Source organism: Solanum pennellii, chromosome 11, assembly GCF_001406875.1.
Source record: "Solanum pennellii chromosome 11, SPENNV200".
NCBI classification, from domain to species: Eukaryota; Viridiplantae; Streptophyta; class Magnoliopsida; order Solanales; family Solanaceae; genus Solanum; species Solanum pennellii.
This window is the reverse complement of record NC_028647.1, coordinates 63,410,310-63,425,837: the sequence shown is the minus strand read 5'-3', so window position 1 is coordinate 63,425,837 and position 15,528 is coordinate 63,410,310. Positions and strand designations below refer to the sequence as shown.

The 15,528-nt window shown below is 27.7% G+C and overlaps 1 protein-coding gene across 1 annotated transcript; it reads right to left on the bottom strand.

The window, feature by feature from the left end:
• Window positions 1–7,515: 7,515 nt before the first annotated feature.
• Window positions 7,516–10,360, bottom strand: LOC107002883 (heavy metal-associated isoprenylated plant protein 3-like). The gene is made up of 5 exons (XM_015201079.2): window positions 10,224–10,360; window positions 9,958–10,129; window positions 8,991–9,259; window positions 8,445–8,532; window positions 7,516–8,355 (listed from the first exon to the last, which is right to left on the bottom strand). Exons 1-5 carry the CDS (start codon window positions 10,230–10,232, stop codon window positions 7,844–7,846), a joined length of 1,050 nt encoding a protein of 349 aa, XP_015056565.1. The 5' UTR covers window positions 10,233–10,360; the 3' UTR covers window positions 7,516–7,843.
• Between the last annotated feature and the right edge of the window lie 5,168 nt (window positions 10,361–15,528).

Below are 15,528 nucleotides of genomic sequence, written 5' to 3'. Positions count from 1 at the left end.
TATATATATATATATAAAATTTGGTTTTTCCGGTTTTTTGATTTTCGTTTTTCTAAAATCGAAACCAAATAAAAAAAAACAAAGTAAATTATAAATTCAAAACCAAATAAAGAATCCAAAAAACCAATCCAAATTAGAATTCGGTTTGATTTTTCGGTTTAATCCAAATAGTGCACACCCATAACTTATACCTTTAGGAATTTTTTAAAACTCCATTTGTATATTTTTCTTGTCAATATATAAATAGGTATTTTATGAATTTTCAGTAAATTGTTTACAAATAGCTGGGGTAAACACATACAAAAATTTTGATACAAAAATTTTGATTTAAATAATCAGGAATTAAACAATATAAATTTTTCTAGATTTCTACAAATCAACCGAATTATACAAATCACTATAATACACCTAATATAGGCTAAATATTTGTTATTCTGCATAATTTTTCTATATAAATAGTAACAACCATAGATTCTATTTATATAAATCACCCGAATATTTCTCCTTTTGTATCAAATCTTACACGACGTGAATCTAAAACATAATGAGTTTTAAGAGCATCAAACATTGGAACGTGTTTTTATGGAAGTACTACACTCATTCTAAGTCCTTTTTGATGGCTAACTATTGTATTCCACCAAGTCAAATGAATGGAAACTCCAACACCATACAACTTTTGTATATAGTACCCCATTTTCAATAATGGAAGTTGTAAATATAAAGGAAACTACATTTTTTTCAACTTTGAATTGGACTATATAGATCATGTAAAGATTGATTAAAATGTTACTTAATTAAGTCAATTGATATCAATTTTGTCTTCTTCTATCAATTATACTTGTACATATTTTTGGAAACTTTTTCAATGGAATTTAAATGCTCAAGTTGTCAATTATTTGATTTCATCATCAAGCATGACATAATAACATAGTAATCAAATACCATATTGGGGTGTAATTAACCACCACCCACCACCACCACACAAAAATATTTCTCGAGGCTAAATAAAATAAGCGCTTGAATAGTATTTAATATATATTGGATTGGGCGTTTTGTTTTATCTGTAATATTTTTAAACACATATCAAATTTAGAAAAAAGTACGTGAAACTTTAAGATTTATGTACAAAAACTTACAATATTTCTTACAATAAGCTCGTGCATATTATTACTTTATATTCGATAGTATCGAAAACACACATTTCAATTAATTTCGTATCAAACCAGCTCTGTCAAATATTAAAAGGACTAAAATAAAAATATACAAATCTCATTTTCAAGATTTACATATCTAATATTTAAAAAAAACAATACTTTTAAATATCCTTTACTTAATATGATAATATAAAGAATTCTTTATATTATATCATCTAATAATAAAGAAAAGTTACCCTCTTTTACTAATCACCTACTTTCACCCTTATGAAGCTTTTTTCCCTTGTCTTTTTCTTTTCTTTCCTCTTTTTCTTTCTTTTTTTCTTCTCTTTATTCAAACTTTGGCATGGGGACTTTAGGATAATTGAGAGGCTCATAATTTTTCATGCCTTTTCATGTCTTATATTCAAATATATATTTATTATTCAATCTCCTTCCAAATCTTGAATACACATGGGCATGGCCTTAAGTAATCATCACATCTCTTAAAAATACATACAAGTCCCACATTCAAAATTCCACATGCCTATGGTCTATGGAATCTAATCAAAATATTCCATATTTGAGATTGAAATTTCCAAGTATTAAATATGCATTTGAACATAGAAAAAAAAAGTGATATTAAAAAATTCTAAAAATCATTTATTAAACTTGAAATTTACTTTATAAAATTCTTTATAACCAAGCACTATTTTGAATTACTTGTTTTTTTTTTTAAAAGGAAAACAATCATGTCTAATTTTTTTATGTTTGGTTGGTTAAGATATTTTATAAAATGATTATTTTTATATATGCAGAAAAAATCGATTTCTCAAATGATATATAATAATTGACACCTATCTATAATATTTCTTTTAAATTATATACACATGATATTGAGATAATATATATTTTAAATGGAGTAGTTTACAAAAAAAATAAAATTAGAAGCATACCCCTTTCATTACTATATTTTTCTAGTCATATTTATTTGGAGTGATTGGATTTGAAGGTGTCCATGAAGATTTGTTTTAATTTTTTAGGCTTAAGTCATACGCAGCCCTTTAAAGTTGTCCGTATAATTTACTTAGACACCTTAACTAAGACTTGTACCTATTAAACACTTCTAGACTTCAAATTTATACCACAATCTCTACCATTAACCTATCATATGGTCGTTTTATTTCTTAAGACGGGATAAAGAAAAATAAACATGAAAAATTCGTAGTTAGTATATGTTAAAATCTCAAATTTTTTTTTAGATGAACAACAACGATGGTGGAAGGGTTATCTTCAAGGGATAGAGAAGAAGGGGGAGGTTTGGGTGGGTGGGGTGAGGTGGATTTGTCATTTTTTTTTCTTGGTTGAAACTCTTTTATTTTTTAGAGTTAGAGTTTTTTGTATTTTAATTTCATTTATTTAAGATAATTAAACTAAAATGCCACATGTCCTAGTTTAATTTGTTATTTTGCCACATCAACTGCGTGTGTGTTGCACGCACTTTATTTTTTAACTAGGTGTCAGAAAAATGTTTGATAGGTATTTATTTTTTAAGGTTAAAGTGTCTAATAGGAAAATGAATATGTTGAAGTGTTTAAGTGAAATATGTGGATAACTTTAAAGAGTCGTAAATGACTTAAGCCTTTTTTTTAATTAAACAATTAGCTTGGAAAGTACCAACCAAGTCATGAAGTCATTTTGAGTTGGTAGAATATTAATTGCAGTCATTTTTATTCAATCAACTCATCATAAGACCTACTCTCCGTAAATTTTTATTTGTTACTATCTAATTTTATCTATTCATTAAGAAGATAATTATTAATATATTTATTAAATTATTCTTATTAAATATTATTTAATACTATGTCTTAGTAAATGATTGGGAAAAAATAAGTATTTTAAGGGTAAAATATGCCAAAAAAAAAAAGTTAATTATTTTTTTCTCAATATATAAGAAAAAGAGGTGACTAAGTAAAAACTGATAATTAAAAATAAGTGACAAGTAAAAATAAATAAATAAAATATTAATATTCATACTTTTTAACAAAAATTTAAAATTCATCGAACATTAATTCAAATGTCAAAATCATACAACAAATTGGAAACGAAAAAGTTTCTCAGCCAAACTCTTCAATTTATATTTTATGGACAAATAGTACTAAAATCTGAACTGTGGCTTTATATCTCGCTATTTAAAAAAAAAAATCGTTCGATATTTATATTAAGGTGCGACTTACTCAAATTCGTAATACAATAACCTCACCCAATGAAAGTGTTCCTTATATTTAAAAATTTATATCGAATCACAAAATCAAAACTTTTGATAAAAAATGAGACAGTCTTAATTTATTGACCACATTATTTTATTTTATTTTTTAAGTAATTCGAACTCACAAACTAATATTACACGTGAGGAATACTTATCTTTCGAAATTTTTTTACATGCCATTGAAATTTGTATAAAGTATGATGATGATTTGATACACATCATGAATAATTATGTGTTTCCTACTAGGCTACTACTACTACGTTAATTATTATGGTACTACATACAACGTGGGACAATGGGGCTCTTCGAGAAATTGGCTTAGTAGACAAATAATGGTTCATCATTCTCATAAAAAATATATATATATATTCCGTGTCTTATATTTTAATTTATTTGATATTATTTGATTTAATAGAGTTTTAAATAAAAAAGAGATTGGAAATATATGATTTATAATAAGTTATATAGATGTTTGTTTGGCTATAAGTCACATCATTGAAGATAAAATTGATATTTTGATATCAGATTATTTCTACATATAAAAATATATCATTTTTTTATATCGATTAAAAAAATGTGTTATATAAAACTAGGACAGAAAAAATAAATAAGTATTCTAATTAACTTCTCGTTAATTGAAAACGCAACACTCCCACTGTGTGTTTTTACATCTAGACACCTTAATTAGTTTCCACGTAGTTGAACAATTCAACTTACAAATTGATCTTTTCGGCACCTTCAATATTCATGTGTCACGTAATTTTTAGGTGTACACGAAACATAATAGAGATGAGGAAATAATTCTTAAAGTTTGAAGTATTTAGTTATCGGACTCAAATCAATTAGGTGTCTAAATGTATATTCTCGAAGTTGGATTGTGTGTGTTCTCAATTATTGATTAGATAGTTAAGTTAATCATATAGTAAAATATATCATATTCTTTAATTACACGTATCAACTTCAATTAAAAACAATATGATATTGTACAACTTATTAAGGTCAACTTTTGAGTTCATACATAATATTTTTTTGAAAATTTCATTTAGAAAATATAATACAGTTTTTTTTATTATATGCTAATATATTAAGTTAACACAATGCACTTGTCAAATTCATTGTAATTTTTGAGCTTTTTAATTATTAGGATTAAGATTTTAATTTTGGTATAAATTTAGGATTATGCTACCTATAACCTAATATCTAATTGTTGATTAACTAATATAAAAATTTAACTTTATAAAAATCAGAAAATCAATTACTCGTTTTATAAGTATTATCTGGCTAAATTTTCTAGCTAAAAAGATTTTTTCATTTCTTTTAAACTTAATTCAACCTCAAATTCTTCAAAAATTTAATCATTATTTTCAAAATAAAAAGAAAATAATTAGTGTTCCAAAAATAGATTAGGACGTAAATATAAGTATTACTCCTATTTAAGATTAATAAAAAGGCTTTATTTTTTATTTTTTTTCCTAGGCCGACATAATTATTCATTTATCCTTATGCTCTTTTCAAGGCTGACCAAATTTTAATTAATTTACAGTCAATGCTATAATTACTAAACAGAAATTTCAATTATTAACGTAACTGACGGTTACTTCTCTGTCTTAAATAATTTGTTGTGTATTTAATTTTTAAAAAATATTAATTATAATTATTACTTTCTTTTTTGTTTATGTTCATATTTAAAGATTTTTTATTAAATGGTTATTATAATATTATATACATAAGACAAAAGGAAAATAAAATAAAATTATCATAAACTTCTATTATAACAAATTATATATAAGATTTTTTGAGAATAGTAAAATTAAATAACGAGACTCCACTCGTGAAATAATATGAAATATGATGTTAAAATTAAATTTTTAATAGGATGAAAATAAATAAAAGAGAATATAAAATATATAATAGTGTTATTATGTTGATGGTGCTTGATTATATGCCATCTCAATATTTATGAATTTAATTAAATTTAATTAGTTTAACCTAGTCGAAAACATTTTAAACAAGTCAATTTTTGATCCAGAAATTCTCATTTTTGGCATGTATACCTAATATAATTTGGACCCAAAAAAAAATATGTTACAAGTACACCATTTGAAATAAAAATGTTCAGTCTGAATTCAAAATAATGTACTACTTTATTTATTTATCAAATAGTACTACACAAATAATTATATATTTTATAGTAATTGATTGAAGACAAAAGAGTAAATGCAGAAGTATTTTTTCAATCGAAATCATTAAGAACAAGTCCTTTTAGTGGAGTCTGTTGTACGGCGATGAGTTGTTTTAAATTAATTAATAAGAAGAGGTACCCTTAGCCTTAGGGTCGGGTCGAACATAAATTTTATTTAGACGTTTAAATTATGATTTGTTTTAAAATGATAGTCTGTTTATTAAAAATCAAACTTTGAAAAAGAGTCTAAAATGTTCATTATATAAATGAATTAACTAGTTAAAACATGTTATTTGTTTTAGTTATACACATTAATTTTAATAAAGGGAAGCATAAAATCTTATAGTCATTCGAAATCGGTTTAAGATTGTTTATTGATTATAACAATACTTATTTTTTCCGAACACTTTTACTTGTCACTTATTATTAAAATAAATTTTCATTTTCACTTGTTATTTTTAACATATCATGTTTTGCCCTCCGCATTAAATACTTACATCTCAAATCATTTTTCAAAACCTAATACTAAATACCAGTTTAATAGATAATACATAAAACAATAATTATTTTCTTAATTGGTATATCGAGTCAAATACTGACAAATAAAAATGAACAGGTGAAGTATGTAATTCAGACTAATGTGCATAATTAAGAAAAACAATACATAAAATATCATTTAACTTGACATCAATTATCACTTATAACCTTCAACTTCTGATATAAATAAAATAAATATTTAAATTTAAATAAAATTAAATAAATAAATATATATAATTTAAAAACATAATACGAATCAATTCAATTTTATTTTATATAATTTATCATATAAAACACATGTGTCTACTCGTTCAACCACACCACTAGAAAAAGTGGGTGATATATAACCCTACAGACTGCAACTTACAGAGTGTACAAAACTTTCCCTTTAGGTTTTTAGCGGGGCCATGTCAATGTCTTTGTCTACTTGGCCACTTATATTTATTATAATTATTATTATTATTATTATTATTATTGTTTCACTCTTTTTGCGCCGTAGACAATGCGGCAAAAAAACCTATTCTTAATTTTTGCAATTACTTGCAACATTAAGACTACACTTAAATGATCATTTATTATTAATAAATAGTAATTTTAAATTTTATTTTGATTAAGTATTCAAATACACAATAAAGAGTAATTTTATTGTATTGGTATGTTCTCCATCGCATATTATTAGACACGATAACCTCAACAAATAGTAATAGTCGAACAATACATTATAATTAAAAAAGATTATAATTAAAGTATCGATTGAAAAATTAAAGTGGTTAGGAATATATTTAAAGCTCTTTGTTATTGCAACTATATATTTATTTTTTGGTTTTTTTTTCCGCCGTATACATTGGGGCAAAAACTAATGCTTGATTTTCTTAATTATTTACTACTACTAATACTCAATTTGGTCAATTAAAGAATCCCATTAAATACCAACTTAATTTATTTTATTTATCATACACTAAAATAATGCGGCAGCTGTTATTATTAGATTAGACCTATGTCTTTGTCATTATGAGCAGTGAATACAATAAGAAAGCAAATAAAAAACTAGTAAAACTTTTTCTTTCAAAAATAATTTAAATAATTTTTCTACCACTTCAACTTTAGTCATCTCACTTGTGTAGGAATAATTGAATCACATTTTAAGATTTCATTAACCCTACAAATTTAGTCATTCGTTGACCTAATCATACAAAAATATTCTGAGTAAACCATGAGTACCTTACTTTTTTCAATTGCATCATTATTCACAAAGTGATAAAAGTATATGCACTACTCCTTGTTTTAACAAATTTGCCTTTATACCAACTAACACATTAGCGTATATACAGATCTTACCCCTATCGATGTAATATATAGAATGCACCAACTTCAAATTCATGTAATATATAGAATGCACCAACTTCAAATTCAAGAAAAATTGGCTTCACTAAATTATGACATACAAAAATTTGAAACAACAAAAGAGATTCATGACTAAGCCATAACTAGTAGTGGAAAGGCCATCTTAAAAGAGTTACTACTACTAATCATTATCTAATTTTAGAACATTATGACCCATTTTTAGAAGCTAATTACATACATATTTATGATTAATACTAGTACTACTTAATAATTATCACCAGGCCCTCTTCTCTTTATCTACAAGTTTTTAGCTTTTGATTTTCTCTAAAATTAGCAAAAAGAGATCTGATTATTTTTTTTCCAATCTCATGATTATCATCACATAATACTGCAAGCATTTGGGTTCTCATCACTAAAGAGCTGAGGAGCATGAACTGATACCGGGTACGGGTTCTGAAACTGGTCAGCTGGATAAACCGGCCCGTACATATACGGGTATGGATATCCAAATTGAACTTGCTGCTGCATCATCTGCATACCATTACCTACATTACTATTCATAATCATCTCACCACCACCAAAACCTCCGTCACCGCCGCCGCCGCCTACCTCATCCTTCACCTTCCCTTCACCGCCTTTTCCCTTCCCTTTACCACCACCATTGCCACCTTTTCCGTTTTCACCACCACCATCACCACCTTTCTCTTTCTTATTATTATCTCCGCCTTTCTCTTTCTTATTATTATCTCCGCCGCCTTCCTTCTTCTGCGGCACTATTTCAACTTCCTTCTTCAAATGTTTCTTCAACATCTCCACCAGCTCTTTCGTGTTCATCGACCCTGTAACTGTCACCAAATCCTTCTGCTTGTCTATTTTCATTTCCTTATATCCTGCACAATCACACCGCTACATATCAATTAAAGAAGTAACGGAAGTACAAGAAACAATAACGACGGAAAAAAGAAGTTTCAAATCTTACCTTTGCATTTGGTGACAATTTTGGAGATTTTCTGTACACATCCTTGACAATGGAGATGCACCTTCAGCACGGCTGTGGTGATTGGAGGCTGTTGAGAAATTCAAAAAAATGATTAAGAACGAATTAAATGAATAATAAAGATCTAAATATTCAGTAATTGTCAGTTTTGACTAATCATCGCCGTAACTGATAAACGTAAGAATCACGTAATTATTTGAAAATTCAAAATTTTACAAATGAACAGTTAACTGATGCGCCAATACAGGGAACAAACTGCTAAAATACGCATGTGATATTTTGGCGCACATGATTTTACCGATTATTCCGGAGACAAATGAAACAGAAGAAAATTCTATTGTTTTGTATAATACTGGGAATTTGAAAAGAACAATTGAATGGTGAATGAGACGCCAGAAAACGCTAAAATGCGCCAGGTGCGTAAGCAAGGACAAAAAGGGATCAGAATAACAATGGATAGTAATGAAGCAGAATGATAACGACGAGCAAAACGACGACGCGACAATTTGTCAGTAGTTTTTGCAGTACCTCTTTCTCTTTGGTCTTTTTGTCTTCTCCTCCTTTGTTCTCCTTTGCGTCCTTTTCCTTGTTCTGCTTCTTCTTCTCTTCTCCTGCACCGCCGGCGGAGTCTCCACCGCCGCCTCCTTTTCCTTTGCCGTCCTTTTTTGGTACCGGCGAGACAAGTTCAACATTTTTGTGTGTTTTCTGTTCAACTTTCTCTTTTAACATCACCGGATCGACTTTTCCGATAACCGTCAACTTTTTCGAATCGGCATCGCACGTAACTTTCTCCACACCTTTTCAGAGAGTAAGTATAATTATGTATAAGAGAACTTGGAAAAAGCAAAAAAACGCAGGCGGAGGCTCATTTGCCATTAACTTTTGACTCAGAGAGTACACAGTACACTTCAACACAGAAGAAGAACAAGCAATTAATATTCACAACTGTCAATTTTTTGTTCAATTAAAGCAAAAATGCAGAAACATTGAAAACACGGCACTGGCAAACAAAAGAACAACAATAACATGCCAAATTTTGTTCAATTAAAGCAAAATGCAGAAACACTAAAACAAAACACTACCAAAAAGAAGAAGAAAAACAACATTTAACATATCAATTTTAGTACAATTAAAGCAAAATGCAGAAACATTGAAACAAAGCACTAGCGGATAGAAGAAGAATAACAACAATAACATGTCAAATTTTCATTCAATTCAAGCAAAATGCAGAAACATTGAAACAAAGCCCTATCAAATAGAAGAACCACAACAATAACATGTCAAATTTCCGTTCAATTAAAGCAAAATGAAGAAATATTGAAACAAAGCACACTACCAAATAGAAGAACAACAAAAATAGCACAACACATTTTAGTTCAATTAAATCAAAATGCAGAAACATGGAAACAAAAGCACAACCAAATAGAAGGAGAACAACAACAAGTTACACATATTTCTATAAAATATTCAAAGGAATACGCCATAATAGTAATACCTCCAACGCTTTTAATCGCTTTAACAACTTTAGTAACACAACCTTCACAATGAAAATCCGATTTCAAAACCACAGTTAAGTTTCCATCGTTCTTCTTCTCTCCTTCCTTCTTCTGCACTACTTCTCCACTGTTACTTTTCTTCTCTCCTCCTTCATTCTTCTTACTCTTCTTCTGCAAATCAACAACAAAATAAACTACACAATATCAACAAAATCAGTCACCGGAAAACAAAAAACGCCATTAGAATCACCATTTTTGTACTTACCTCACCCATTATGAATGATGATATTCTAAGAGGACTCTAGAAAGTAGAAAATGAAATTTGAGAACAGAGTAGAAAAATGTGAAGGGTAGTGAGAATATTTATATCGAAGTGTGTTTGGGGTGGGGGGTGGGGGGAGGAAGAAGGGTAGTTGTGTGTATATGTGTATGTGCGAGAGAAGTGGAGAGTGGACCGTGTGGTATAGTGAGCTGTCATGGGAATGTGTGAGATGTCATCATGTCGTAAGTATACATGCATGTTATGTTATCATGATACTATACTCTATGCATGGAGGAAAAAAAAGGGCTTTATACATATTAAGCCTCGTTAGATTTACCAAGATATTTCATTTAATTTTAAAACGCGATTTACGATTCACGATCATAATTTCAATTTTTAAATTTTTCTAAAACAAAATATTGTAGGTGTGGGCATTCGGTAATTCAGTTCGGTTTTCAGTTTTTTCGGTTTTCGGTTCTTGTACAATGTGTACCGGACACCGAACCGAAATAATTCGGTTCGTCTTTGTTATTTCGGTTTTTTTAATGGGCCTACTTAGTTGGGTTATTAAAAATTTACAATTTTTTTTATTTGTTTCAATCAAATGGGCTAAAAATAGTTACATCAAAAAGTGTCTTTTACTTTTAAATTTTTTATTTTAAATTATAATATTTATTATTTAATATTAATAATTAATATAATATAAATACATATTATAATATAATATATTTCGGTGACTCGAAATACCGAATAACACAAAATTACATATCGAAATACCGAAAAATACAAAAACATATACCGAATACCGAACCGAAAACCGAAACCGAAATACCAAAAAAATTCGGTTCGATACGGTATTTCGGTTTTCCGGTGTTTATGCCCAACCCTAAAATATTGGAACTTTAAATTATTGTTTCAATGTATTCTTAAAATTTAGAACTTGAATAGAACATTGACCATGCTTTTTTTTTAAAAAAAAATAATTAAAGTATATAAGTTGAATTTAATTTGTGATAGCAAATTAATTATTATTTTTAAATGTATTATTCTCATAGTTAAATTTTCTTATAATTTCCATATAAACAATCCAACATAGTTTAGGTGAAATTGTCAAATATATATTGAAACTATATGAAGGTCCTAACTCTCATGATTTTTACTAATTAGTAATTATCTTGTAAAGAAAATAAGTTAAAAATGAAATATGTTCTAAAAAAACTAAAGAAAGTTCATGTGCTTTTATATTAAGATATTAATTTATTAATAAATTGTGTAATTTTCCCTATAAATAAGACTAAAATGAAAGTTTATGTGCTTTTAGGACAATTGGGCTTTGGGTAATAAGTAGGAAACTTCGGGTCTGATAAGGGAAGTAAGTTTACTTTATGTGGGCCGGTGAGATTAGTCTTTTTTGGCCTTTTGGGCCTTTTTAGGGTTTAATTACTTTTTGTACTTTTTGTGTGTATATGTATGTATAGCTGTAAAGTAATGGCTTACCAAAGTCATTTCTTAAAAGTCCACCTTTAAAGTTGTTACATTTTCAATAGTATAAACTTATCCGTAAAAATGACTGAGTTGGTGTCGTAAAAGAATCCCACAAGGGAGATAGAGATTGAATCTCATTTCGATGATGATACCCTACCTATTATCTTCTCATATGAATTCTTTGTATATATCTTTATGTAGAGACTACGGACTAAGATCGAAAATTTTTCTTTATTGGTATAGCAATCTTGAAATGTCACACCTCCTTTTAGGTTGAAGAATTTTCTTTGTTCTTTATTTTATTTTTATTTTGGGTGCTTTGTAATTCTTTCTTGATCTTTCAAAAGGAATTACGAAGTCTTTTTCTTAATGCATTGACTTAGTTCCACAACATGTGTGTGTCAAAAGGAAATTAAAGGGAAAAAGAGAATGCTAGCTATAAAGTGAACAATGATTTTCTTTTTTCTTTTTGTGCTAAAAGCAATTTTGATCTCTCAATAATTGGGAGTAAATATTAATTCTATTATTTTTGATATTCCATTAAGTATATTTAAATTTTAATAAGCACTTTTAGATTCTTTTCAAATGTTGATGAACACATCATAATTCATAACTATTATTTATTCCGCTGCTTTTTTCTCCTCACCCAATGCTTCGAGTCCAGAGTATGGGATCGCTCATTGCTAACATATTTGACGGTGGCGCTTTTAAAGCTTAAATTTAAAACCTTTAATTAACATATTAAGGGTGAAATAGTCCTTTGGAATGACTCAGTTGGTTTGGAGGGTGGTTATCCACACTGATGACCTGGGATCGATCCCTCCTCAATGCCTTCTGAGTCGAGCCTGTCACATAGAGCTTTCCTAGTACGGTTTATATCTCCTGTGTGGTTTATAGTAGGCTATTACACATTGGGGATTTACCTAGTGCACACAAAGTGCTCACCCAAAAGAAAAAGATCGTAGCACCACAACTATATTCATTCCGCTACTTAATTTAATATGTATAAACTAAATTTGTGATGTTACTTCATATACACCACTCCATAATTGTTGATAATGTTATGGACTAAAATTACATATGTCAAACTAATTTAACCCAAACTATGTGAAGGACCAAAATCAACTAATAATTGAGTTGGAAGGTGTATGTAATTTTACCTAGAACTTGAAGCCCAAGGAAAGAGACAAGGAGAAGCATCAAGGAAAATTATTATTTTTAAAAAAGTGAATAAAACAAAAAAGTCAGTTTCCTATGAAACATATTGTTTTCTTCTCATATGAAAGTGTGTGTAGTTATTTTTAGGAGCCGTTTGGTACATTATAAATTATTTATTTATTCCTTATATGAATAAAATTTAATATTATGTATGGAGTAGGAGGTGGCATAAGAATTCAAAGATTAGTAGCATTTGCAAATTTAAATGTTAAAACCTCAAACTAACTCTTATAATAGTAAAGTTATTTTATCGGCTTAAAATGTTAAATAAATTTTAAATATACACTATATATCAAACATTTAATAAAAAATAATCTTTATATCGTTAATTTTTACATTATTAATCTCTACCAAACCTATTTAAAAGGGAATGAGAATAAGGAGAAAAGGGGATGAATTAATAACGTGAAAAGACAAAAAAGAGGCTTTCCTGTTATTTTCTTTGAAAAGCATTTGGAATCCAAGGGGGACCTCGAGGGGGACCTTACGTGAGAAAATTTTCCAATATAAACTCTTAAAATTTGTTAATAAATTTCACTTAAATATTTAAATTATTACAATTTTTGATAAAGTATTTAAACACATTATAAAATGTTTTTGTTAAATCTTTCTGGCTGAAATTTTGAAAAAGATTTTAAGTGAATTTTCTAATACTTATTACGTAAATAAGTTGACCAATGAAAATATGCAACATTATTTAATTACACTTCACTAGTCTCAATAAGCCATAAAATATCATGTTTGCTCCAATTGATATTAATATTTATAATTAAAGGAAGTGTCGTACTTTATGTGACTACATAATAAACATTTGAGAATATATAGTAAAAAAGATAATTTTCAAATTTGAATCAAAAGTGTCTCGAAGAAACACTTTATTGTAATGTTCAATTAAAATAAATCATAATTTAAATATCTAAATAAAATTCGCTATAATGAACAATACATCGTAGTCCAACAAAAAGTATTTGGAAGTTGAAATGTAAATAAGATTCATAGAAGTTCAATACTTGCAATTTCATAGAAATGTAAATAAGTCAATTGAGTTGGATATGTTTTTTTAGGGAAAAAAAAGAAGAGGTTAACTTCATGATTGGTTATCCAACTTTAAGTTTGTTCCTCGAGAAAAGACATAAAGTGACACATGAAATTAATTCAAATTTTCAAAAGATACTTTAACTATGCAGATATCCTATTACCCTCCTAAACTATTCCAACATATATTATTACATTATTTTCGGATCAATTTCATATTTTAAATGGCAGGTGTAATCACACATTAATTATTGTTTGACAAGTGTTAATTCAATTTGAAATATTTTTTTTTTCATTTTAAGTTTTTGTTTATTTCTTTCTCTTACTTTTTGACTTATTTTAGTTTTATTATTTTTATTTTAATTTTATTTCAATTTTTAATTCATTTCTACCCCAATTTTCAAGCTCCCTCCATTTTCTTTCTTTATTTCTTCTTCTTCACCTCTCATCCTCGCCTAACCCCACACCTATATCAAGTTGAGCCCCTCCATTTTCTTTCTCTTTTCTTTTTTTTATTTGATTAAATTTCTTACTTTCTAAAATTATACTATTTTTTAGACTTTGTAGAGATATTGATAATAAAACTAATTATTAGTCTAAGAAAGATCAAAATTTTGAAGGTATCATCATTTAATTTATCTCATTTCCATATAAATTCAAAACTAGAAATGATATTTTGTAAGCATAAGAATTCTCCGAAAATTGAAAAAGTTTAATCAGAATTTGGATAAAAAACTAAATAATGTCTACTAATCATCTTGAAATCTAATGGATTTATCACATTGTTCGAAATATATTAAGATATCTAGAAATAATTTTAAAATTGAAGAGACTTAAACTAATAGTAAAATAAAAGAGAAATGGAGTTGTGGTAAAAAATGACATTGAAAGTGATAAGTTAATGAAGATGACAATGAATTTTTGAAGAAGAAGGAAGAAAGAAAAAGAAAAAAATAATAAGGAGAAAAAATTAAAATAATAAGAAAAACAAAAACATATATTTTATAGTAAAGTTCTTGTAAAAATAAAATTATATTCGTTTTTTTAATTTGTTCACGCTCTTTAAGAGAGTGCATACACTCTCCATGCCAGGTGGACAAAAAATGATGTAATAATATCAATTTATGATTGTTTAGTGGGGTACTAGAACACTTATATAGTTTAGGTGCCTTTTTAAAATTTCGAACCAACTTCAGGTGTCACTTTATGTCTTTTTTCTTTGTTCTTCTAAGGCTTTAAGATGTTATACCTTTTTTATTTTTGGGTAATAGAAGCTATTTAGCTTTATCAAATATCATGAAAATCACTAAAAGTAATTTAAACTCTTAGAAAATCTCACTAAATCACGAAGAGAAGAAAAAAAAACTATATATCGAAAGGGAAATATTAGTAATTACTATTATTGGGCCACTACAAGATGTGGTTCATATTTGTTGTTTTGGGCAATTTTAGAGAATGGGCTTTTCGAAGAATTTGTTCGGTAGGGGAATTTTCAAAAAATGTCAAAATCCCGCTAAACAACAATATTTAGAGTTCATTTTTGCAATATACAACGACACCCCCCCCCCCC